Source organism: Apodemus sylvaticus, chromosome 22, assembly GCF_947179515.1.
Source record: "Apodemus sylvaticus chromosome 22, mApoSyl1.1, whole genome shotgun sequence".
NCBI lineage: Eukaryota > Metazoa > Chordata > Mammalia > Rodentia > Muridae > Apodemus > Apodemus sylvaticus.
In genome coordinates this window covers 18,759,972-18,787,129 of record NC_067493.1, presented here as the reverse complement: position 1 = coordinate 18,787,129, position 27,158 = coordinate 18,759,972, and the positions used below count along the sequence as shown (strand labels likewise).

General features: G+C 43.0%; 3 protein-coding genes across 3 annotated transcripts in view; all 3 read left to right on the top strand.

Moving 5' to 3' along the window:
- The window catches only part of Insr (insulin receptor), a 900,533-nt gene that overhangs the window by 292,156 nt on the left and 581,219 nt on the right, over positions 1 to 27,158 (top strand). The gene's annotated exons all lie outside the window — the stretch shown is intronic.
- Positions 12,613 to 13,415, top strand: LOC127672918 (cyclin-dependent kinase 2-associated protein 1-like). The gene has a single exon (XM_052168357.1). It carries the CDS (start codon positions 12,718 to 12,720, stop codon positions 13,060 to 13,062), a length of 345 nt encoding a protein of 114 aa, XP_052024317.1. The 5' UTR covers positions 12,613 to 12,717; the 3' UTR covers positions 13,063 to 13,415.
- Positions 15,570 to 18,087, top strand: LOC127672441 (uncharacterized). The gene is made up of 5 exons (XM_052167602.1): positions 15,570 to 15,701; positions 15,888 to 16,090; positions 16,626 to 16,673; positions 17,202 to 17,398; positions 17,645 to 18,087. The coding sequence occupies exons 1-5, from the start codon at positions 15,570 to 15,572 to the stop codon at positions 18,085 to 18,087; spliced, it is 1,023 nt and encodes a 340-aa protein (XP_052023562.1).

The window sequence follows — 27,158 nt, the reverse complement described above, 5'->3', positions numbered from 1 at the left end:
CTTTATTTTCTGTTTTTCTAAGTGTTCCTCAGAGAGATTCCTACTTCCTTGGTTTTTTAGCCTTCTTCTTTCCTAACAAAAGGCTTTAATATTTCTTTTCACCATGACGTTCTCTGCACCCCAAATTTAATATATCACACTTAACTTTTTTTTTAATTTAAAGTATTATGTGGGTTTTGCCTATATGTGCATATAACTACCACATTTATGCAGTACCCACAGAAGCCAGAGGAGGGCGTCTGATTCTATGGAACCAGAGTTACTGCTCATTGTGAGCTGCCATGTGAGTGCTGGGAACTGAACCTGGGTCTTCTGAGAGATCAGTAGTACTTTTCAGCCATCTCTGCAGATGTAATAATAATAAAAAAAGAATAATCTATTAATCAATAACTGACAAAGAATAAATTGTTAATTAATAATTAATTGATATTATTAATAACAATTAATAATTAAGTACCACTGAACACTAATAAATAATTATTGGTTAACAACCTTCTGTCCTCTGTTAACTAACAATCAATTAACTACTAATTTATAGTTGATAACTTATTGATATCAATAATTTGGGGGCTGATTATGCAAACTCAATTAATAACTAGTTGCTATTATTTATTTTATTAATTTTATTTGTTTCACTAATTGCTAATTATTAAGTAGTGCTCAATGATGGTGTAAATTATTTCTGCCTTCCTTGGGGGTTATTTTATTTCTTCAGAGTCCCTTTAGTAAAATAATGTTTCACTTCTAAGCAGGTGACAATGTACTGGGTTTTTGTCACTGGGTTTTCTTTAATAAGAAAACCAATCTATCTCTATGGCATTCTTCCTTGGAAACTTTTGCCACTTTAGCATGTGATGAAATGCATCAGCAAGCCTCAGGGTGATCTTTTACCACTAGGTTCATTAGGTACCATTTGCTGATAACTTACAATAATTTGTATGCATCTAGTAATCTGAACTGTCTATGTCTCTCTAATGTCTGAGAAAAAAGGAGGCAGATGATAACAAATTTGTCTCCCCCCACCTTCTATTCCACAAATATTTCCTTCTTCTACTTTGAAGCTATATTCCATTGTGAATATAATGAAGTCATTTTAGGCCAAAGATGAGAAGGCTCTCATGGTGTCTGTGGGAGGCTAGCCTGCTGTCTCTTTCTCCCAGCCTGCTGCCTTGGTGGTGAGATGCTTCTGGCATATTCTGGTAACTGCCTCTGGGGTAAAGGACACTTCTACCTCAACAAGTTTTTTGGACAACCACGAAGATCATTTGTTTTAGAGCCAAAGGTGAGTGACCGGGACATAGGAACATTAGGTTATAAAAAGTAAATACTATGGTACGAAACTGTAACCGTTTGGTGACATTTTATAGTAATAGTAAGAAAACAATAAATCAAGGATATGTTGGTAACACACTTGCGGGCACGTCTGGTAGCTGGGCAGCAGCAAGGTAGGGATACTTTGCCATGGGTGTCAGAGGTTATTTGATGCCACCCTCAGCCTTTGGATTGGTAGACTTGATAATGTGCAGATCCTGTGAGAGTTGAAGGTTCTAGTGTTCCTGTCCTGAAGGTAGGAGAACAGGCCACGGCAGCAGAAGTTCCTGGAAAGAGCCTCAGAAGACACGGGTTTGATCGAACAATAAATCCCTATGCAAGGAGAAGTGTGGCTTGAGTCCAGGTGTGGTCTTTTTATAAGCCCTCTTCCACTACATCTGGGCCCTGTTTCTATCAAAATCAAATGATGCCTCCTATGAACTGTGGGGATGGTGACCTCCCTCCCAGAACCATGGACAGGTACCTGCTTCTGATTGCTGGGGACATTAAACCTCATTGGCTCACCCCAGTTCTGAATAAAAGCGAGAGATACAGCTAACTCCAGAAATACTTATGTATGTCTAAAGTTGGGTCTCAAGTTGGTCAGGTTGGCTATTCCGTCAGTCTTGCTCCATCCCCCAATCCCTGCATTTCTTGTAGGAAGAATAAGTTTTTGGTTGAAAGTGGAAACATTCTTAAATGGATATCAATTCTCAGAGGAGAAATCAAAATTCATTTTCTGGAATATGTGAAAATATTATTCATTTCCTGCTTCACCTCTGGTGTACATCACATAAACCTTTGTACATTTTTCCATTCATTTAAAATGTTTTCTGGGGCTGGGGATGCTGCTTGGTGGTAGAGAGTCAATCTAGCTTGGCTCAAAAGCCTCCTGGTTTAGGTCCCCAGAACAGGATAGCAAAAAGGAAACAAAACCAACAAAAAGTAATGTGTAAAATGGAAGGGTTTGGGCTGGGAAGTGGGGAAAAGAACTTTTTGGAAACCTGATGCCTTGTTATCCACAGAGCTCAGAGTTTGAAAAGAGACAGCCAGCTCCTGACCTGCACTGGTGTGCTGTGATGGGAGTGCATGTATACAAACACACACACACAAATACACACATACACACACACACACACACGTGCATGCATGCAAATGTAATGATACATAATATAATACAAATCAAATAATAAATTAAAATATTTGCAGTTGCTCATGCAATACCATTCTAATCAAGTTCTTGTAAAAATGTAAGGAAAATGCCTTAAAGATTCTTCTTTATTGTTTTTTGTTGTTGTTTTGTTTTGTTGGTTTTTTTTTGTTTTGGGGGTTTGTTTGTTTATTTTTGGGGTTTTTTGTTGTTTTATTTTTCCACACATGGCTTCTCTTTGTGGCCCGAATAGTCTTGGAACTCACTCTGTAGACCGACTGGCCTTGAACTCAGAGACATCCACCTGCCTCTGCCTCCCAAGTGCTAGAGTTAAAGGTGTATGCCTCCACCTCCTGGCAGTATTCTTAGGTTTAATGATGCTTTCTCTCTGCTGTTAAAGCAGAGGTCTGTTGGTTTGCTTTTCCCTTGTTACCACAGGTTGATCCCAGCATCTTGCACAAAAGAGGACAGTCCTTGTCTCAGACAAGCTCTTCCAGCTTTTCCTTAGGCCCTCCTGCCTGGGGCCACCTTAGCCACCAATCTCAGGATACAAATAGCTCTGGGCCAACAGCACCTCTTCCAATACTAGCCTCCTACACATACCTTCTCCCCTGTCCTACAGACTCCCTGTCATCTGACCCTCAGGAGTCCTTGGCCACTACTCTTTCCCAGAATAGATTAGTAAATGAAAAACTGCCTGTGACACCTGGCACAGGTGATAAGGGGTTGAATCCACTTAGAGTCTCCACCAGCACATAATGGTCTTGTTTGCAGTAAACATTGCCAGAAGCCTGCTTGAATTTAAAGAGGCACAATGAAGATCTTAATCTCAGGAACAAAGTTGTCTCAGAGGTTGACTAACAGGGAATAAGGGATCTTGGAGTCTCCCCAGGGAGCCAGCTTGAGCCCAGTCCAGTTCTGCATCCCACATATCAGGATAAGCAGCTCTGGGCACAGCTTATGAGCACAAAGATGACTGACTGACCTGAAGCAGGAAAAAGTGACCCTGGCCCTCAGCCCAGAATTGTCACCAGGAATGTCTCCAGGAATGGCTGTGGCTCATTTTACTTTCTACAAATTAATTCGATTTAAAGGAAGAATGGAAGGGAAAAGCTGTTCTTTTTAAAGGGCCACGGTGAAACTTCCAGAGTTACAGTCATCATCCTAAGTGACAATTGCTCCACATTTGTCAATTGCATTGATTCGAGATCTCTGTATGTTAAATTTTTCTTAAAACAGACAGAGTATCTAACTTCAAGCTGGTAGAATAAAAAGGGAGATCAAGAAGCAGAAACCAGGCTTTCAAAAATATTGCTGGATGTACTGTAAAAATAATCTTTAGGGGCTAGAGAGATGGTTCAGATGATAACAACACTGGCTGCTCTTCTCAAGGAAAGTGTACGTGGGTGTGCCTCATCAGGAAGTCCTTCTGTTTCCTAGGTGATCAATAAGCAGAAACTAAAGACACTGTCCCCAGTACCCACATGGTGGTTTACAGCCATCTGTAACTCCAGTTCCAGAGGATATGATGCCTCCTTCTTGCCTTTGTGGGCACTGCATGTACATGATACAGAGATGTACATTACAGATAAACCATTCATATACATAAAGCAATATTTATTAAAGATCTCTTATAGATGTCTCTAGGAACTATTTTGTTTATACCTGGATATGCTCTTCCCAGTGCAGCAGCTTGCAGCCTGGTGTGGCTTTTAAATGTAAGTGGGTTAAAATTAAGTACAAACATGTGTGAAGTTTCGCAGCTGTCCCGATTGGTCTTCAAGTGCTCAGTAGCTGCAGCAGGTAAGGTGTACGTGGGTGTGCCTCATCAGGAAGTCCTTCTGTTTCCTAGGTGATCAATAAGCAGAAACTAAAGCTGGACAAGTTTTGTTTTCATTTTGAGAATTTTTATGTGCATTACTGTTTTGCCTGCATGTATGTCTGCACAAGGAGGCCAGATCCCCTGGAACTGGAGTTACAGTGGGTTGTCACCTGTCATGTGGGTGCTGGGACCTGAGCCCAGGTCCTCTGGAAGAGCAGCCAGTGCTATTATCTCCTGAGCAATCTCTCCAGTCCCCACTCAAACTTCTCAAATGAGTCATTTGATTTTAACCACTGCAGACTAATCATTTTCTAGCTAAAGTTTTAGATCCAAAGTATCCATGAGCATCATCATAAAAAATCACTAATTATTAAATGGTCTATTTTGAAAAATATAAAAGTGCAAGTTTGGAAGACACTGAGTGTGTGTTGCCTGAATTCTGGAATCTGACACTACTCTTCCAACAATATTTCATTTTTTCTTTCAAAATAAAAGTAATATCTATTTTACACATCCTCAATAGTCTCTCATTACCAAACCTAAGTGAGAGGGCCCACACTCGTGCACACATGGGTTGATGTAACATATACAGACATACATACCTACATATATGGGACATCCATGTAGATATGCAGACACACCCATATACACATAAACACATATATACATATACACGGAAACACATGCATGCATACACAGATAGAATTTATAGAAACATACATACACACACTGAAATACATGCTTGCACGCACAGACACACATTTACACAGACATACATATATTCATACATATATGCAGAGTGTACTGGCTGGTTTTGTGTGTCAATTTGACACAGGCTGGAGTTATCACAGAGAAAGGAACTTCAGTTGGAGAAGTGCCTCCATGAGATCCAACTGTGGGGCATTTTCTCAATTAGTGATCAACAAGGGAGGGCCCCTTGTGGGAGGTATCATCCCTGGGCTGGTAGTCCTGGGTTATATAAGAGAGCAGGCTGAGCAAGCCAGGGGAAACAAGCCAATAAGGAACAGTCCTCCATGGCCTCTGCATTAGCTCCTGCTTCCTGACCTGCTTGAGTTCCAGTCCTGACTTCCTTTGGTGAGGAACAGCAATGTGGAAGTGTAAGCTGAATAAACCCTTTCCTCCCCAACTTGTTTCTTGGTCATGATGCTTCATGCAGGAATAGAAACGCTAAGACACAGACATACATGTACACATGCATATACCCAGACACACACACACACATATATATATATATACATATATATAGATTTACACAGATACACTGCATATGCAGACACACATGCATGCACACACATATGCATACACAGGAGCATACACACAGACACACTTCATCTGTAGCCCATTGGTCCTGCACCATACTGCTGTCCCTGATCTGTGACTCTCTTTGGAGATGCCCCTCATCCTTCTACATCCATCTTTGGTCCTGATCTGTGATGGGAGAGCTTATCACACATACCTCCTGGAGTTGCTGCAGTGATTACCTGACATCTGGGCATCTCACTTGAGGATGAATGGCAGCAATATTAGTAAATGACAAGCCTTGTGGAGGGAGTAATAAATACAGGTCCAGTGCACATCATTACACATTAACCATGAAAAGCAGCATCCAAGCAGAAATGTGTAATTCATGTGCTTCTGGACTTAGAACAAGGCTATGACTGATAAAAAGTGGGGGCTTATACTGGACCCACCTGACTTATCACCTGACTGTACTGAGCATACTAAGCATTTATTGCATCTTGTCTCACCTAATATTGAGATGGGTTCATGGAGCATGCTTAGTATAGCAAATCAGAACTTGTACTCTCAGAGAGAAAAATCCCATTTGAGCAGGATGTAAGGCAACAGCAGTGGGCTTAAGTCCTCTGTTTCAAGCCCATCTCTGGGATGTCTCCACATCTTTAAATGTACATGTTAGCTGTTCACATTGGGAGAACAAGGGGGATCCCAGACACCACCTCTGTGGCTGAGACCAAAATCTCACAAAAGGTGAGAAGATCCAATAATAGCCATTTTGAACACTTAGAACATGGTCTCTTGGCATCAAGTTTTTCTTAGAGGAAACTGTCTGAAACAGTGTCATGATCTAAAGGATGACGAGGCTTACTGAAAACACCAGCTGAGGCATCAGGTTCACGCCAGCTGGCTGTAGAGTCCAGAGAAGCTTTGCCTCAGGTCTGCTCACTTCTGCTGCTTAGTGCTCTTTCCGGACTGTAGGTCACAGGGCTGTGAGGTTGGTGTAAAGTTTGGCGAGATTAAACAGATCTAGATCTTCTGGGACTCCCTGTAAAATAGCACCAGCATTCTCCTAACACAGGTTGCCAAGGTGACCCCGCCGGAAATCACTATGAATCTATGTATCCACACCCAGGCATGTGCATGCATTCACGTGTATGCCATCTCAGGACTAGAGAAGGCAGGTGTGGATGGACAGAAGATGCCTGGATGAAGTTCAACTAGAATGTCCAGGCACTCACAGAAAGACCAGGCTCTGCAATGCCAATGGCTCTCATTGCTGAATTGCATTCTGTCTAAGGGACATCAGGCATCAGGTGACTGGCTCAGAACTTGTGGCAGCTGGAGTTCAGTTGAGGTTGATGTAACACCCTGCAAACAGTAACCAGTGTGAGCAGAACCTACAAACCAAGACCACATTCATCTCCAAGGGCTGTTTGGCACCAATGTGACAGAATGACTCCAGAGGGTCCCTATGGTACAGAGATTTTAATGTCACCAGCAAACTCATGTGATACTGGGATTTAACCTGTAAACCAGAAACCATGGATCACAGGGCCTCACTCTCTGAGTTTTAAGCAATAAGTCTGGGGTCAGTCTGTAGTTTCACTGGAGTATGTACCCATGAGGTGGTGATGGTGGTGGTGGTGGTAATTGGCCACCCTCAAAGAGCCATTGTTCACCACAACACTGGCAACTCACACTTCTCTCTACCCACGAAGTATTCTGTTAGTGAGTGATGGATCCTGTACTGAGTGGTTTTGTGTGTCAACTTGACACAATCTGGAGTTATCACAGAGAAAGGAACTTCAGTTGGGAAAGTGCCTCCATGAGATCCAGGTGTAAGGCATTTTCTCCATTAGTGATCAAGGGGGAGGGCCCTTTGTGGGTGTTGCCATCTCTGTGCTGGTGCTCTTGGGTTATATAAGAAAGCAAGCTGAGCAAGCCAGGGGAAGAAAGTCAGTAACATCCCTCTATGGCCTCTGCATCAACTCCTGCTTCCTGACCTGCTTGAGTTCCAGTCCTGACTTCTTTTGGTGATAAAAAGCAAGGTGGAAGTCTAAGCTAAATACAGCCTTTCCTCCACAAGGGAGGATTCTCGATTCTTGATCATGATGTTTATGTAGTAATAGAAATCCTGACAAAGACAGTTCCCATTTTGATGACTTGATGCCAGAAAAATGTTCAAAAGAAGAATAAATAACAAGGAACAAAGAATACAATTAAATACAATTAAATGAAAATTAAATGATTTAGGTAATTTGGGGGTGATTTTCCTTGAAGAAGAAAGCAATAATATTCAACAACTATTTTTTCAAAGATTTTTAATTATCTGTACTTGTGAGGTCTGTGTGGGTATGTGCACATGAGTGCAGTGTCCACAGAGGCCAGAAGTGGGCACCCAATCCCCTGGAGCTGGAGTTTCAGGTGCTTGTGAGCCAGGTGACCTAGGCTCTGGGAAAGAACTCAACTCCTCTGGAAGAGCAGTAGATGACCTTAACCACTGAGCTAGTTCCCCAGCCAACCTCAAAACATCTTTTCAAGCTGAAAATGTAGCTTGAAAGAATCCTGGGATTAGGAAATGCCTCTATACCTCTGAACAGTAGGCCCAGACAATAACAAAAATTCTAATGCAATGAGAAAAACTCAAGCTTAGGTATATTAAAATACTACTGCACATTGAAGGAGAGTTCACAGTCTCAGTTTACAAAACCACTTTGACCCAGATTCATGTTTGATTTAGAAAAACTCAACTTTATTTGTTCCTTTCCAAGTAGTAGACTGTAGAATGCAAGAATAAATATACTGTGCTTCAAATGGCCCTTAGAAGGAGGCTATAGTTGGAACAGGAGCATCTCTCTCTCTCTCTCTCTCTCTCTCTCTCTCTCTCTCTCTCTCTCTCTCTCTCTCTCCCTCTCTCTCTCTCTCTTTCCTCCTCCTCCTCCTCCTCCTCCTCCTCCTCATTTACCCCAATAACCTCAAGACTGTTCCCTGCCTCTCCCTGTAGGAAAAGTTTACAATTTGACCACCCATGTAGGACTCCCCTAGACTCAAAATATGTTATTTGGCTAAGAAATGCATCTCCAAACATTACTGAAAATTCCGTAAGTGTTTTTTTTTCTGGTGGTGGTGGTGGTACTGGTGGTACTGGCGGTAGTGGCGTGTGTGTGTGTGTGTGTGTGTGTGTGTGTGTGTGTGTGTGTGTTTAACTAATTGAAAGGTACTGTGTGTAACTAATTGAAAGGTACTGGACACCTAAGGAGGACATCTGAAGTTTTCTCTAAGTGGTTGAGCTTAGAGGATGGAGAGATGGCTCAGGGATCTGGAGCACTGGCTGCTCTTCCAAGGAACCAGGTTAAGTTCACAGTGCCCTCATGAAGGCTCACAACCTGATGTAATCTAGTTCAGGGGATCCCATGCCCTCTTCTGGCCTCTACATGAACTGCATTCACATGGGCAGCAAAACACCCACAAAAATTAAATGAAAGGAAATAAATGCTATGACTGTTATTTGTTTTCTTGCAAACTTTCAAATCATGTCCTTTAATGTGGGGTTTTATGGGTCCTGGCTCCTTGAAACATGGCACTTTCTTTCCCAGTGGGAGATCAGAACAGATGGAAGAGATCTCTTCTCAGTGGTGACAGACAGATAAGAGAAAACAAGACCATTAATCTGTGAAGTGTCCAGAGACTATTACTCAAGAACAAGGGAAGACCAAACACGATGGAATCTTGCTGGGCAATGCAACCTTTACCTGTCACAATTCTTAGGTTTCTATAGCTGTGATAAAACACTGACCAACAACGACTTGGGGAGGAATGGATTTATTTAACTTCCATTTCCTTGTCACAGACCACCACTAAGGGATTCTAGGGCAGGAACTCAGGGCAGGACCCTGGAGGCAGGAGCTGAAGCAGAGGCCACAGGGAGTACTGCTTACTTGCTTGTTCCACTTGGCCTCTAAGCTTGATTTCTTTTGCAACCCAAAGCCATGTGCCTGGGAGTAGCACCTCCTACAGTGAGCTGAGTCCTCCCATGTCAATCATTAGTCAAGAAAAGGAAGCACATCCTTGCCTGAAAACCACCCCAATGGAGATATTTCCTTGGCTGATCTTCAAGCCTCTTTCCCATGACTGTCAAATCTAACTTCCCAGATGCCATATCAAGTTGACAAGAAACTAACCAGCACACCTGTGATTCCGTACTCGAGAAGCCAGGGCAGAGGAGACTAAGATTTTGAAGCCTGCATGTGCTTCAGGGCTCCATTTGTCCCCAAGTCAAAAACAAAATGGAGACAATAGTACTAGTTGTATCAACAGCAGCTAAAAACAAGAGTATAGAGCAGAGATTCTGGTATATGGTTGTTTGGGAACACCTTGAATGTGCTCTAATCTGTATGGATATTGTTTTTGTACCTCTGTAAGATTTACTCTTGTGTTATTTCTAATGCTGGTTTTTCTATCCCACTATCTGGGTTCCATCCTGACATAGATCTGTTGTTTATTCTTAGATGCTCATTGCTCCTCATTCATTCTCGGCCTTGTCAATAAAGGCCAATGAGCCAATCCAGAGCTTTAGAGGAGAGATGGTGGGATTTCCTATTCTAGGACAGGTAGCTATAGAGACAGGAAGTGAAAGAGTGGAACCATGAGGAGAGGTGAAAAAAGCATCGGGAGAGAAGACTTGGATCGAGAGAGGATAAAAATGCAAGTAATGTGGAGATGGTGACTGTGAGGAACCCTGAGGAGCTTGAAGGGTTAGAATGAAGTGATATTTGCTCAATATTTGACTCAAGTCTATTTTAATAAATCTTACTTTTTTGTGTGGTTGTTGGGGACTACCAAAGGTAAAGAAATACTGCTGACAGATTAATTTATTACTTAGATTGAATTGAAAAGTAATTAATTTTACACTAATCCAGGTTCCCACTTCTATTGCATTTATGTTGTTAGTTTTGGATATGGGCATCATCACTCAAGTCTGACCTGTACAAAGGAAGACTGGAGAAACATAACTGACTTGGAAAAAGTGAAGACACTCCAAAGAGACACTGCGCCCCTCCCTTGAGATACTGGAAAACCAAAGCAGGCACACCAGAAACATTTGGAATCCCTTGGGGAGTTTACTGCAGGCATGGGGCCTGGTACTGGCAGGAGGAGAAACTTGACTCCCACAAAAGCCTCCCAGAGTTCTGGTCACTTGTCCCTAGTGTTGTACACTTCTTGCTCTGTATTTCAAAGGAACCCTCATGAGAGGACTCTAAGTTGGGGTTTGGTGACCTTGGAGCACATTATTTGTTCCTCTTTCCAGTGTGCTGACTAGAATCACATCTCCTTTCCTTGCTACTTTTTGTTTTTTGTTTTTTGATCTTGAGAGAGTCCATTATATAGCTTGACTCTGCTGGAACTCATTAAGTAGACTTCACAGGCGTCCACCTGCCTCTGCCTCCTGAGCACTGGGGAAAAGTCGCTCAATACCATAACCAGGCTCTTTCTGTTCCTCACTTTTGTCAAACCATGGAAAATGGTTTGCCACACTCTAGGTTCATAGGGCTGTCAGGGCACAGACTCTGACCCTAAAAGTCCTAGAGGCTTCCCTGTCTATATGCCCTCTGGTGGATGTCAGAGGGACAGGAGCAGATATTTGAGGAGCTGGGGTGTCAGGAAACAAGCATTTCTGGCTGGTGGCTGGTGGCATCCTGGATCAGAGAAGCCGCAACAGTTTCCCTGGGATGCTCAGCCATTCTCCTGTGGCTCCTCTGGAAAAACAGAAGGAGCCAGACAAGATGGAGCTGCTGTCTCAGCCCCACCCTGTGTAAGTGAACATGGACTTTATATGAACACAGGTTGGAAAGGAGCTGTCAACCAGACCCACCCAGAATATATAAGGGGCTTCCATGGCCTTGAACACGGGACATGCCCCAGCATTCCTAGGTAAAGCTGAATCTGTCTGGAAATATGCCTCTGGAGAACTTCCATTAATTATCCTCTTCACCCTCTGCAGCAGAAAAGGAACTGTCAGTCCTGCTTAGGCTCATGCTTCTGCAGGAGATGGGATTGGCAACTTTCACAGCAGCAGGGTCCCCTTGCTCTGCAGAGAATAAGATAACCTGAAAGGTACATTATCTGATTTCATCTTCACTGCCTATCAAGGGCATCAAAGACAGGAATGAAGCCTCTGCCCCAATCCTGTTCTGTTGAGCTCACTGCAGTGGCCACCCCAAGCCCCATCCCTATCTGAAATGTCACTAAGTTGCTAGCACACAAGTCAGGGAGGTCCTCCTTGTGCTTTCATGGAGAACCACCGCCCTCTAGTGGCCACAGATGCAGCATTCTATTCTTGGGAAGAGGCTCACAGGCACTCAGTCCATTTTTGTCAATTAACCTGTTGTTAAAGATATTGCCAGATGCTGGAAAGAACCCAGGTATTCCTCAACAGAAGAATGGATGCAAAAAATGTGGTATATCTACACAATGGAGTACTATTCAGCCATTAGAAACAATGAATTCATGAAATTCTTAGGCAAATGGATAGAGCTAGAGAACATCATACTAAGTGAGGTAACCCAGACTCAAAAGGTGAATCATGGTATACACTCACTAATAAGTGGATATTAACCTAGAAAACTGGAATACCCAAAACATAATCCACACATCAAATGAGGTACAAGAAGAATGGAGGAGTGGCCCCTTGTTCTGGAAAGAGTCAGTGAAGCAGTATTCCGCAAAACCAGAACAGGGAAGTGGGAAGGGGTGGGTGGGAGGACAGGGGGAGAGAAGGGGGCTTATGAGACTTTCGGAGAGTGGGGGGCTAGAAAAGGGAAAATCATTTGAAATGTAATTTAAAAATATATAGAATAAAAAAAAATTAATGAACCAAAAAAAAAAAAAGATATTTATCCCTACTCACATTGCTGCTGGGAGAGAATTTGTACAATTTCCTGTGTGCACAATTTATCAAACCTTAGTTAAGCATAAAAACATATGTTCGGCTGCCGCCCCTGCGCCGCGCGCCCGATGTCTGGGTGATGTACTGCGGCGGCGGCAGGGTGAGGGACAGCGGGCGCTCGGACGGGTGCGGGGACTTGGGGCCGCCCGGCCCGGGCTTCGGCCTCGGCCTCGCCGCCGCGCTCGAGGCCTGGCCCGGCTCTGCCCGGCGCGCCCTCCGCCCGCGGGGATGTCGTGCAAGCCGAACTTGACCGCGCACATGCCCGCCGCCGCCCTCAACGCCGGACGTGTCCGCTCACCATCCACTAGCATGGCTACCTCCTCCCAGTACCGCCAGCTGCTGAGTGACTCTGGGCCTCCATCGCTAGGCTATGCCCAGGGAACTGGAAATAGCCAAGTGCCTCAGAGTCAATATGCAGAGCTGCTGGCCATCATTGAAGAGTTGGGGAAAGAGATCAGACCCACGTATGCAGGGAGCAAGAGCGCCATGGAGAGGCTAAAACGAGGCATCATTCATGCCCGAAGCCTGGTTCGGGAGTGCTTGGCTGAGATGGAACAGAATGCCAGGTCCTAGCCCCTGGCCAGTCTGAAGGCCCATCTCGCTATCCCGAGGAGATGAGAGGCTTTGTTCAAAATGGCAGTAATTTTTCTACCACAGTCATTAAGCTCTGAACCCACACTCAAAAAGATTGGGAAGACATTTTGCAGTAACTGACGATGTGCATTTTAAGTAGTTAGGAATGACCCAGCTCTTTTTTCTTTCCAAACATTTGAAAGATGTTTGTGAAGCCACTTCACAGCAAGCTGTTGTTTGTCCCCAAATACCAGTGTCCACGTTAACCCTCTTGGACGTTTTCCATCTGCATCACCCCAGTTGACTCCTACCATGAGCTCACCTGCATCTGAGGAGCCCAGTGCAGACCACAGCCCTTGTGATGTGCTTAGCAGCTGGCCCGCCTGTGTACAGTGTAGACCTGCCTCACGGAGCGTTTGCATGAGTGAGTGCTTTGAAATCAATCTTTAAAATGTACCGGTTATACATACAGGAGAAAGAGCAATCTACCCAACCTACCAAGCACCCTGCAAATGTCCATCCTGAGACTGCAGATCTCAGTTCTGTGTTTACTGTGAGTCCATCACAACATCTGGAAGAAAATGACTGAAACTGTTGCATCTTTGTATTTATTACTTGAAATAATAAAGCTTATTTTCATTAAAAAAAACAAAAAAACAAACAAACAAAAAACATATGTTCTCCAAAGTAAGTCAGGCTCTATTAGTATAACCAGAGTAGGCTGTACAAATCATTTGTTCTAGAACTTTCTATTGCCTATGACCAGGAGTACTGTGCTTCCCCCCTTGAAGCTGTTGGGTTTTTTTTTTACTACCCCACAGCATGACTGGCTTCTAAGGCCAGGCTCTGAGAGGCCTTCTAGTGGGTCTCCACTGCCATGCTGTGGGGAAGCCAGACCACTGCTCTCCCAGCTGGCAGACAATATAGAACCCCTTGGCAGACCAAAGTCATGTAGACTTTGGACCCTTGAGACCTCATCTGGTGGGAAGCCCACCTGTATCCTGGGGTCAATTCTATCAATCTGCAATGAGCTCTCAAGAATAGGATGGTCATCACCTCACATTGGTAATGTATGATGGTTTTGATATAATAATTTAATTAAGGAGACCAAAATTAATGACACTCACTACCATGTTATATCCAATAACCCAGCTGGAAACTTTCTGCTGGGTGGCACTGGACACTATTGTGATTTGTACCATGGAGTACTCTGACTAGTAAATCACTAAAAATGATCCTGAGGGATGGCTCAACTGTTAAGGGCACTGGCTGCCAGGGCAGACGACCTGGGTTCAATTCCTTCAATCCACTAGGCAGCTCAGAACCATACATCCTTCTGTCCCCATTGGACTCCATTGATCCCATTTACCTCCAAAGAGAGTTTCATGCTGTGTATACCAATAAGAATTTTTGATATTTCTATAAAATCTAGGAACCACAAACTCCGCTCTTTTTCCTTCCTTCATTGTCTGTTTTTGCACAGAAGGATTACTTTTTTCATTTCTCTTCAACCATCTGAGACTGACCTATGAATATATTTTAAAGTACTCATCAAAGATTTAGGATATGGAAGGTCTTCCAAAGTCTTCGTGTTAGTGCATTGTTTTTCCTCAGGGTAGGGAATGTTTTTTTGTGCAGTGCATGTGGGACACCCTGAAAACCAGAACCTTGTCAGTTATTGTCTGGGAACAAAAAAGAAGCACTCTGTTGCCTGTGGAAGCCCAAGGGGAAAAAACTCTAAGACACATAGAAAAAGATAGGAGCCCTGGCCACTCCCTTAAGACAAAGCCACATTAAAAAAATGAAAACGTACACTTTGCTAAAGTTTGTTACCCCATCACTAACCTCTACCAAATGATTATTATGCCCACCTAGAATGGCCTGTTCTACACTGACATGTTCCTGGGCATAGGTAAACGGAAGATCAGTGTGTCCCTGGGCTTGTGCATGAGTGTGTGTGTGTGTGTGTGTGCATATCCTTTTGTGTGCACATTTGTATGTGAATGGGTACAAGTGCTCATGTGTGCCTTTACCTCTTGTAACACTATTAGGATGTTTCCAAGGTATAGGGCATTGGTGATTATATACACATGATGACATACTAGGAAGCCCATTTTCAGGGAACATGTCAGGATGGTGAGAAGACCCTAGGAACAAAATGCTTTTTTGGGGATGCTTGTGGTACAGACGGGATGGTTTGGCAACTTCTGCCTGCCTTCTCAAAACTGAGGGTCACCCTGATGCCAGGCTTCCCAGGACAGTGTAGTGACATGAGCTTATGGACACCACTGTGTCAAATTGTACACATAGAAAAAAAGGACAGCAGTTTGCAGTACTGATAACCACTAGAGAAAACCTATGATGAGGGGTTCACACTGGAGGACCTCAGGAAGTGACCTCACTTACTTAACGGTCCAGATGGAACTCAGAATGCCGGTTACCAGGTAACCAGAGGCCAACAGTAGCCTTACCTGACTTATTTGTCTGGAGGTGCTTGAGACAGAAGGATGTTCTCTTGTTTCTGGCGTTCAAGTGGCGCTGACCACAAAAAAGCCAAGAGTGGTCGCCTTGGCCACATTTGGAGACGTTGGATACACCCTTTGACACACTGCTGGCGTGTATCCCGCAGGGATCCCGAGGTAACAGGCAAAAGCCTTTGGCAGGGAACTTTCTGGTTGGTCCCCCTGAATCTCTGAGGTCCCTGACTGGGTGTGTGTTCCTGTGACACACTAAGGAACATTTTTTTATGCTCACTCTTCAGGGTATAGTAATGGATTGCTAATGTGTCTCAGAGTGTGTACATTTAAACAACTTTGCCTTCCTAGGTCTGTCCTCAGAATAAAAAGAAGACAGGCTCTCTGCCCAAGCCCCCCAGGTTCAACTATAGAACCACAGAATATATTGAACAAATGGTAGAGTATTTACCAACTGCAGTTCGGTACAACGACCACCTCTCGATCAGCATTTTTCTTACTGTTTACCACAAGTATGTTACCACCTGGGAGGTGCTGGACCTGATAATGACAATGTGAGTGGCTACAGGCAACATGGGTTTAGGATGGATGTGCTCTTCTTCAGGCCTCTGTGCTCCCTTAGAACAAGGTTTATTGTACCCTGGCAGTGTTGGTCCTGGATCTGGGTCTGCAAAGTGACATGGCCACATGTGGGGTTGGGGTCCTCTGGTTTGCGTCTTCCTCTGTCACCAGGGAGTGTCAAGCACTGCCCTTATTTGTACCTTGGGGAGAGCTATTTTCCCATTTGTATAAAAGGGTCTAGGCCCTATCAGACCTATATGGGATTAATGGAACCAGACAAGGGTCCCTGGGGGACCACCCAAGAAGCCTGGAACCGAGCAAGAGCCCTAGTAGGGAGCAGTGAGGCTTCCACCCATTGACTGAACATCTCATGACACAGGACCTCAGCATGGAAGTCAGAACAGGGCAGAGAGCACCCAGGATCCCCACTCCCTTTCTAGATTCTTCAGATTCAAGTAGCTCCCTGTAGATGTATTAGTAGTAAGGGAAACAAGGCCTTAAGGGTGACACCCTCATGTAATGCCACAGGTATGCATCCTTCCAGTCTGACTCAGTGGAGGACCAGCAAACAAAGAGGTGAGTGGGTTTCAGGTGAAAGGGAGGTAAGAGACAATATGTGCAGTGGGAGGTGGTCAGGGATGGGGAGAGAAAAGGGAGGTAAGAACCCATCTGTGGTGTGTGTGCGGAGGAGGGTGGTAAGGAGCTTTGTGTACCATGGGGTGATTGGGGTTAGTGCTAAGGGCTAAAGTCTTGAAAGGTGCCCTGCTTTGGGGATCACCACTAGAGGGATGGTACTTGAGAGGTCACCTGTTGGTGGATAAAAATGGAGATCTCCAATGGACTCCATGGTTCTGAAGAGCAGAGGCAAGGATGGAATCTGAAGGGCCCTGTTTGATTCCATCACCATTAAAGCCCAGCTCCATCTTTCACCCAAGAGACACAATGTGTCTGGAGCCCTCCACACATAACCTCACACTCCTGACCACTACGCCTGTGAGTAGGCGGGTGGCAGTAATTGTCGCATCTGTTGGGGGCCACGGCTCCACTGGTGAAGCAAGGCCAGGCTTCTGACTCCACTTCCCTCCATCCTCCTCTTCCCCACAGCGACATATTCAGTTTTCTATCCCGCTGGTTTGAGAAATTTCCTGATAGTTTTAGTAAGGACCCAGACATGGCCGTCGTCAGGCGATTAATGACCTACGTGAAGCTCAATGTGCCTTCCGAAGAAGTACATGCCCGAGCCACGGAGCTGCTCTCAGTTCTGGAGGAGGAGGAGGCCAAAAAGCTAAAGCTTGAGAAAGGTGAGGAGACCTGGGGTGGGTTGCCTGGCAAGGTAGGATGGAGTTTTTGTGATGGGTTCCACCAGGGAATTCTCCAGAGCTTTGACCTGAAGCCAGGGCTGCACAACAGTCAGGTAAGATGTCCCACTGTGAGTAGAGGACCGGGGATACTCTGGCATGAAAAGGTCTTATATGACCATCAATGCCATCTTGGAAACTCACCCCATCCTAGGTCTTCACTGAAATCCCTTCTCCTTCTCCCCTTAGCTTGTGCAACACCAGCAGAGCCCCCAGTGCAGGATGCCTCAGTGATGCAAGAGAGTCTGACTGTGAGGCCAACTTCTGAGGCAGAGACACAGGGAGACCTGCCACCCCGAGAGGACACTGCGCTCTTGGAAACAACACCTCTAGAACCATTTGAGCCAGAAGCTGGTCCAGTGCAGCTTCCAAGTTCAGATCCAGCTCTGCCGACATCACCTGATACACAGTCACCTATAGATGTATCTGCAGATGTGGCTGCAGATATGGCTGCAGATATGGCCGCAGATGTGTCTGCAGATGTGTCTGCAGTTGTGTCTGCAGATATGGCTGCAAATGTGTCTGCAGACATGGGTGCCAATGTTTCAGCTTCTGGGCACCTATTTCTACATTCTGTTGTGCAATTAGGTGAACCAGAATGTTTTTTCCCTCTGCCTGAGGTGGATATATAGCTAGGAAAATTATCTGCTAATTTGTAATAAGAAGTGGTTCCCACCTAACCTGTTTTATTTCTTTAAAGTATCTCCTTTTATTTGTTTGATTATTTTCTTTCATGTTGTTGCTTTGGTTGTTGAATTTTTATTTATGTTTGGATTTTAATAAAAATAATCTCTTTATTCATCTTAAATTATATATTTCATTTCCTAAGTGGTACAATCTACTCTTGTCTACCTGTAGACTGCATCTCTGAGACAAACAGGTCAATCACAGGAAGGGAGCCCTGGCAGGCCACCTGCATATAGGTAAAGCAAGTCACTGATGTTGCAGTAATTGGGCAAATACCAACAGTGGTGAACAGTATAAACTATGTGACTGTGACCTGGAGGTCTTGGTCTCAGCAGTGCCCCTAACAGTTAGGGACACAGATTCTAGAGCCCCATATCACAGCTCATGGACAGAGGTCTCTATTTTCTGGGTTTTTTGAAATTACCAGCATAGGAATCATAAGCACATTCCAACTGACTACTATGGACAGCAGGGGAATTCTTATGCAAAAGTCCCTATGGCATTCTGAGGGACCCAGCAAACAGTTCATATGAGGAATTAGGAGATGCCTCCTTCTCATTCCTGCCTGGGTTTCTGCCCTGTCTTCACTTCATGATGGACAGTAATCTGAAAGTGGAATAAATCAAGGCTTTTCTGAAATGGTTTTTGGTCAGTGTTCTAACACAGGAATAGAAAAGAAAACTAAGAGACCCTAGCATCAGGCAGGAGCCCCTAGCTCAATGCTGAGCCAGTTTTATAGCTTGGTGAGCACTGGATTCAGAGAGAGTACAGCTCAACAAAAACTAAGAGCAGAGGGACTGAGGAAGAATCCTCATGTCAACCTCCTGATTCCATCCACATGGACATAGAGATGAACACAGACACACAAGTTCACACATGCAATACACATGCACATAGACATACACATACACAGACATGGTAAAATTTCCAGAGTTACAGCTATTATCCAAAGTGACTATTGTTCCAGATTTGTCTGTTACATTGATTCAATATCTCTGTATGCCAAATTTTTCTTAAAACAGATGAAGTATCTAGCTTCAAGCTGGTAGAATGATAAGAAAGACCAAGATGCAGAAACCAGGCTTCCAAAAAGTAATATTGCTGGGTTTACTGTAAAAATTATCTCTTGGGGCTAGAGAGATGATTCAGATGATAACAACACTGGCTGCTCTTCTCAAGGAAGACACTGTCCCTAGTACCCACATGGTTGTTCACAACTATCTGGAACTCCAGTTCCAGAGGATATGACTCCTCCTTCTGGCCTTGGTGGGCACTGCATGCATGCAGTACACAGATGTTCATTACAGGTAAACCACTCATATACAAAAAGCAATTTTTAAAAACATCTCTTATAGATGACTCCATGAATTATTATTTTTATTCCTGAATATGATTTTCCCAATACAGTATCTTACAGACTGGTGTGGCTTTTAAATATAAGTGGGTTAAAATGAAGTACAAACAAAGGTGACATTCCTCAGCAGTTCTGATTGGTATTCAAATGCTCACTAGCTACAGCAGGTAAGGTACATGTGGGCATGCTTTGTCAGGAAGTCCTTCTGTTTCCTCAGTGTTCAAAAAGCAGAAACTAAAGGTGGTCAAGTTTTTCTTTCATTTTAAGAATTTATTTATGTGCATTAGTGTTTTGCCTGCATGTATGTCTGCACAGAGGGACCAGATCACCTGGAACTGGAGTTACAATGGGTTGTGAGCTGTCAGGTGGGTGCTGGGACCTGAACCCAGACCCTCTGGAAGAGCAGCCAGTACTGTTAACTGCTGAGACATCTCTCCTGTGCCCACTCAAATTTCTCAATTGTGTCACCTGGCTTTGACCATTCTCAACTAAACATTTTCTAGTTAAAGTTATACATCCAAAGTATTCATGAGCATCATCATAAAAAATCACTAATTATTAAATAATCTAATTTGAAAAATTGAATATAAAAATGCAATTTTGGAAAAAACTGAGTGTGTGCCGCCTAAATTCTGTAATCTGATAATAAGCTTCTAACCATATTTTATTTGGTCTTGCAAATAAAAAGCAATCTCTATTTTACACATCCTCAATAGTTTTTCTTTACCAAACTGTAGTGAGAGTGCACATACTTGTACACACGTGGCTGCATAAACAGACAGACAGACATATATGAGACATACATGTACATATGCAGACACACCCATATACACATATGCACATATATATGTATACACTGAAACTCATGAATACACAAAAAGACACAATTTAACCAAACATACATGCACAGACACAGAAATACATGCTTGCACACACCAACACATATTTACACAAACATACGTATATACATATATGTTGACATTCATGTACACATGCATATATCCAGACACACTTATATACATATATACATAAACTGAGACACACTTATATACAGACACATGTATATGTATATGTATAAGCATACGTATATGCATATGTATATACTACACATACACGGTCTCACTGAACATGCAGACACACATGCATGCACACACATATGCATACACAGGAGCCCACACACAGACACACTTCATCTGTAGCGCATTGGTCCTGCACCATACTGCTGTCCCTGAGCTGTGACTCTCTTTGGAGATGCTCCTCATCCTTCTACATCCATCTTTGGTCCTGATCTGTGATGGGAGAGCTTATCACACATACCTCCTGGAGTTGCTGCAGTGATTACCTGAGATCTGGGCATCTCACTTGAGGATGAATGGGAGAAATATTACTAAATAACAAGCCTTGGGGATGGAGTAATGAAGACAGGTCCAATGCATGTAATTTCACATTAACCACAGAAAGCAGCTTCCAAGCAGAAATGTGTAATTCATGTGCTTCTGGACTTAGAACAAGGCTATGACTGATAAAAAAGGGGGGCTTATACTGGACCCACCTGACCTGTCTGTCCAATGCATACATTTATTGCATCTTGTCTCATCTAATATTGAGATGGGCTCATGGAGCATGCTTAGTTTAGCAAATCAGAACTTGCATGCTCAGATAGAAAAATCCCAGTTGAGTAGTAGGTAAGGCAACATCAGTGGGTTTACGTCCTGGGCTCCAAACCCATCTCTGGGGTGTCACCACATCTTAACATGTACATGTTAGCTACTCACATTGGGAGAACAAGGGGGATCCCAGACACCACCTCTGTGCCTGAGACCAAAAACTCACAAAAGGGAAGCAGCTTCACTAATGGCCATTTTGACCACTTGGAACATGGTCTCTTGCCATCAAGATTTTCTTAGAGGAAACTGTCTGAAACAGTGTCACGATCTGGAGGATGAAGAGACTTACTGAAAACAACAGGCTTCAAAGCTGAGGAAACAGGTTCAGACCAGCTGGCTGTAGAGTCCAGAAAACTTTTGCTCAGGTCTGCTCACTGCTACTGCTTAGTGCTCTTTCTGGAATGTAAGTCACAGGGCTGTGAGGCTGGTGTGAAGTTTGGCAAGATGATGAAGTTCCAGTCCAGACTTCCTTTGGTGTTGAGCAATAATGTGAAAGGGTAAGCTGAATAAATCCTTGTCCCCAAAACTTGATTCTTTGTCATGATGTTTGTGCAGGAATACAAACCCTGACTAAGACAGTTCCCATTTTGATGACTTGCTACCAGGAAATGTTCAAAGGAAGAATAAATAACAAGGAACAAAGAATTGGGAAAATAACAAGAACTGAATACAATTAAATGAAAAGAAATGACTTAGTTATATGGGGGTGATTTTCCTTGAAGGAGAAAGCAATAATATTCAACAACCATTTTTTCAAAGATTTTTAATTATGTGAACTTAGGAGGTCTGTGTGGATATGTATACATGAGTGCAGTACCCACACAGGCCAGAGGAGGGCACCCCATCCCCTGGAGCTGGAGTTTCAGGTGCTTGTGAGCCAGCTGACATAGGCTCTGGGAAAGAACTCAGCTCCTCTGGAAGAGCAGTAGATGACCTTAACCACTGAGCTATTTCCCCAGCCAACCTCAACCCTTTTCAAGCTAAAAATCTGACTATAACTCCTGGAATAAGTAAGTGTCTCTGCACCTCCAGATGCTACGTCCAGACCAAAACAAAAATCCTAATGCAATGAGAAAAATCCAAGCTTGGGTATATTGAAATACTACTGCATGTTGAAGGAGAGTTCACAGTCTCAGTTTACAAAAACACCTTGACCCACATTCATGTTTTATTTAAAAAAAATAAACTTTATTGGGTCCTTTCCAAGTGGTAGACTATAGAATCCAAGAATAAAATTACTGTGCTTCAAATTTCCCATAGAAAGAGTTTACAGATGAATCAGGACTCTCTCTCTCTCTCTCTCTCTCTCTGTCTCTCTCCTATCTGTCTATCTGTCTGTCTATCTATCTATCTATCTATCTATCTATCTATCTCATTTACCCCAATAACTTAATGAAGTCTGTAGAAGACTGGTCCTTGCCTCTCCCTGTAGGAAAAGTTTACATTTTCAGCCACCCAAGTAGGACTCTCCTAGACTCCAAACACGTTGTTTGGTTAAGAAATGCAACTCCAAACTTTACTGAAAATTCCATAAGGCTTTTTTTTTTTTTTTTTTTTTTTTTTTTTTTTTTTTTTTTTGGTGGTGATGGTGATGGTGGTGGTAGTGGTGTGTGTGTGTGTGTGTGTGTGTGTGTGTGTGTGTGTGTGTATTTAAAATATTCTACTCAAATTAGTGGTGGTGGTGGTGGTGTGTGTGTGTGTGTGTGTGTGTGTGTGTGATATTGTTAAAGTATTCTACTCAAAGCAATCTGTATAAAGAACCAAATACCAAGATAATCTGTGCTCAAGTGAATATTTTCATTTCTTCTCTAAACTTATTTTCAAGTGAAAAGTCTATTAGTTGGTGCCCAACTCTAGAATATGATTCAAAGAGAGAGAAGGTTCATGCTATGTAGCCCAGGATAGCATTAGACTTGTGATCCTCCTGCCTCAGAGTCCCAGGCCTGTACTTTCATACTGGACTTGAAATCTATGGAAAAGAAATCAGATTCTAGCCTGGACTACATAGCAAGATGCTGGCTCAAGGAGTTGGAGAGATGGCTCAGCAGTTAAGAGCAATGAGTGCTCCTTCCAAGGTCCTAAGTTCAAATCCCAGCAACCACATGTTGACTCACAACCATCCTTAATGAGATCTGATGCCCTGCTCTGGGGTGTCTGAAGACAGGTACAGTGTACTTACATATAATAAATAAATAAATCTTTTCAAAAAAAGATGCTGTCTCAAAAAACAAAACAGAACATGAGCACACACAAACATAAAAATCTAGATTATTTATTTATTTATTTATTTATTTATTTATTTATTTATTGAGACAGGGTTTCTCTGTGTTGCCTTGGCTGTCCTAGAAGTCAATCTGTAGAACAGGCTGGCCTCAAACTCAGAAATCCACCTGCCTCTGCCTTCCAAGTGCTGGGATTAAAGTTATATGAAGTTAAATTATATCAACTGTTTTCTACAGAAGAGATATTTAGCAGGCACTCACCCCACCCATTTGCTTTAACCCACTTCTGTCTGAGAAAATAAAATGTGAAACTCTCACTTCTTTGGACCTAAAGGAAGCTCAGTAGATCAAATGTTTCGGGTTAAGGTTAATAGAACTTTTAATGCTTCAAAAGAAAAGGTTACAGATAAATGCCCAATGGAAGAGAGGTGGCTTAAAATGTCTTTGATGTCCCTCTTGAGAAAGATTGCTTTGTGGTGAATTCAGTTGGAGTGCTGAGCCTAGAGAGCAAAGGTTTTCATGTTAATTACCCCAAGATGAATTCATGTGTGCAGTGTCCACAGACACACATGCACATGCACACACACATGCACATGTTGAAGTTTCTAGAAATCACTGCCTTCAGAACATGACAATTAGATTATAAACAGTGAGATGCTGACATTGAACCCATGCAGGGCCCCGTTCTCCACAGCTATGTATTGGGAAACTCTAGGAAAGGTTTGAGGTTTGGACCCATTCTGTTTATTCACTAACCCTCATGAGAATAAACACATAAATGTGTATCTTATTGCGATATTTACATATTCTGTTTACATTTTGAAAATTTGACACTTTTCTTTTTGAGACTCTAAAGTGAGACTCTAAAGTGTCACCTACTCAGCAAAAGAATCAGTGCCAGTTAGTGACACTCTCAGCCACAACCCAGAGTACAGGGTCCAGAATCTGGATTTTTTAAATTATTTTTTACATTTATTTATTTTTTTAACGTATGTGAGTACACCATTGCTGTCTTCAGACACACCAGAAGAGGTCATCAGATCACAACACAGATGGTTGTGAGCCACCATGTGCTTGCTGGGAATTGAACTCAGAACCTCTGGAAGAGCACTTGGTGCTCTTAACCTCTGAGCCATTTCTCCAGCCCCAGAATCTGGACTTTTAACAAAATTCCATGAGGATTCATATATATATTTTTTAAATTTTATTCGATATATTTTTAATTTACATTTCAAATGATTTCCCCTTTTCTGGTTCCCCACTCCCCAAAAGTCACATAAGCCCCCTTCCCTCTCTCTGTTCTCCCACCCATCCCTTCCCACAAACTGGAATATGCAAAACATAATCCACACTTCAAATGAGGTACAAGAAGATTCATATTTTTACAGTTTTGGGTTGAAATATTTCTGACCCCTATGTTTGTTTTTAATAGCATCTCGTTTCTGTTCTGCTTCGAATCCTGGGGAAATGTATGGATGTTTCTGTTCCTCAACTTGGCTCTTTGATTTAGGAGTCTAAGTAAGGACACCCCTGGCCCCCATCTCAGCTACCATGACAGGTGAAAGGACTCTCTACCATCTGCATCTTGAATGGAGCAGGGGCCTGTCGCTCAGTGACAGCGATTGCCTAGCAGGGGCAGAGCTCTGTATTTAAACCTTAGCAAAGGAAAGGAAAAAACAGAGGGAAAAACCAAGCAGACTTGACTGAAATAAAGGAAGTCAAAAAATAAAATGAGACAGGATTCAAGTAGTCACCTCCTGGGTAAATAAGTAGCCTGGACTAATTAAGGAGTCTGATAAAATTGTTAAATTGTCTGGCAAATACAAATATTTCTACTAAAAAGATTATAAATACCTTGGTAAGTAGTAATTGTAATTATATGGAATAAGGGGCTGGAGAGATGGCTCACTGGTTAAGAGCACTGACTGCTCTTCTGCAGGTCCAGAGTTTAAATCCCAGCAATCACATGGTGGTTCACAACGATCTGGAAAAGATCTGACACCCCTTTCTGGTGTGTCTGAAAACAGCTACAGTGTACTTACACACAATTATAAATAAATCTTAAAGCCAAGGGGAGTGGGGCCAGACAGAGCAAGTAAATTTCTATTCCCAGGAACCACATGATGGCTCACAAGCATCAGTACAGCTACAGTGCACTCAAATCTATAAAATAAGTAAATCTTTAAAAAAATTATATGGAAGAAAAGATTCCCTGCTGTCCTAGAGTGTCCCAGAATGACAATTTTCCGTGATGTAAACATGTAAGCACATTTAAATACACACACACACACACACACACACACACACACACACACATTCATATCCTTGTACACACATACCTGTATTGTAATAGGTGCCAATTACTTGGTGGTTATCTTTATTAAAAGACAAGAAACCTTGGATAAAAAAAAATATGTCCAAAACTCTTCACAATTTTAACAGGAAAAACTGAAGAAAACCCTTCCAAATAAAATCAGTTTTTTTTTTTTTAAGAACATGGGCCAAAAGCAACTTCTGGGATAGCAAGATGGCTCAGCAGTTAAAAGGCGCTTGCCACCAAGCCTAACAACTCAGGTTCAATACCTAGAAGCTACATGTAGAGGGAGAGAACTGAAATTGGAATGCTCCAGACTGTCCTCTGGCCTATATACTTGTACCATGGTACACGTGCATGAACACAATCATACACAAATTAACGTAAGAAAACTTTAAGCAACCACTGAATACTTATACACAAGACCATTTCAACCAGCGACCCATGTACACAAACATTTACCCACATTGGTTGTTGGTCCACACGTAATTTTAGATGGGAACCCTTTTCTTAATTATAGACCCCAGATTATGTGTGCAAAGGCAGCGTTCTTTGGAATGAAGGATTTAGATGACATTATGTAGGGGCAGGGAAGGAACAGTGGAGAGACTGCCTTCAGTTCTAGTCCACCCTGCAGTTCTGAGGTCTCAGCCTGCTTCTTCACTTCCTCTGAAACTCAGATTCTCTCGCTGCAAAGGTTTGTTTTCACAGTTACATTTAAAAAGAAATAAAGGAAAGCTAGTAAAGCAGCAGCTTTGTGGTTGAGAACACACATGGGCCAGGCAAACCTGACTGTTCTCCTGTACATCCTACTAGAGAGGCACAAACGAGAGCTCTCATTGCCATAAAGCATCATCTGCTGCTTTAAGGACCCATTATATTTCCCTGTTCGTGTCTAAACTAAAGTACTGGGGCTACAAAGATGGCTCAGGGGTTAAGAGCACTGACTGCTTCGGGGGACCACCCAGGTTCTATTCCCAGCATCCACACAGAGGCCCACAAACAGCTGTAACTTCAGCTCCAGCCCAGATGGATCCCTGTGGCCTCTCATGGCACCTGCACACCTAGGTATGAAAGTTGTAAGTAAAATGGATACAGAAATAAGATATTTAAATAAATGAATACAAAGACTCACCATTTTCTTTCTACCAAGCTCATCCTGCACTCAAAATAAATGTTTTAAAGCTGTCAGCTGGACGGGGTTGATCATGCAGGGCTGAAAATCCTTTCCCACTTCTTCAATATTTAATTTCTTTTCATGCAGCCATGGGTTTGGCATGCAGGCTTTGGAGACTGGTCCTAAAATCACAATGGCCATACTGGTTGGGACAAGTCTTTGAGGGGGATCTTTTCCAAATGACTCCACCACCACCACCAAGGGCCCTGAAATACTGGTCTTGATGTGCCATTCAGGAATCCTTCAACTTCCTGTATAGACACAGCCATGAGCCCATTGCAA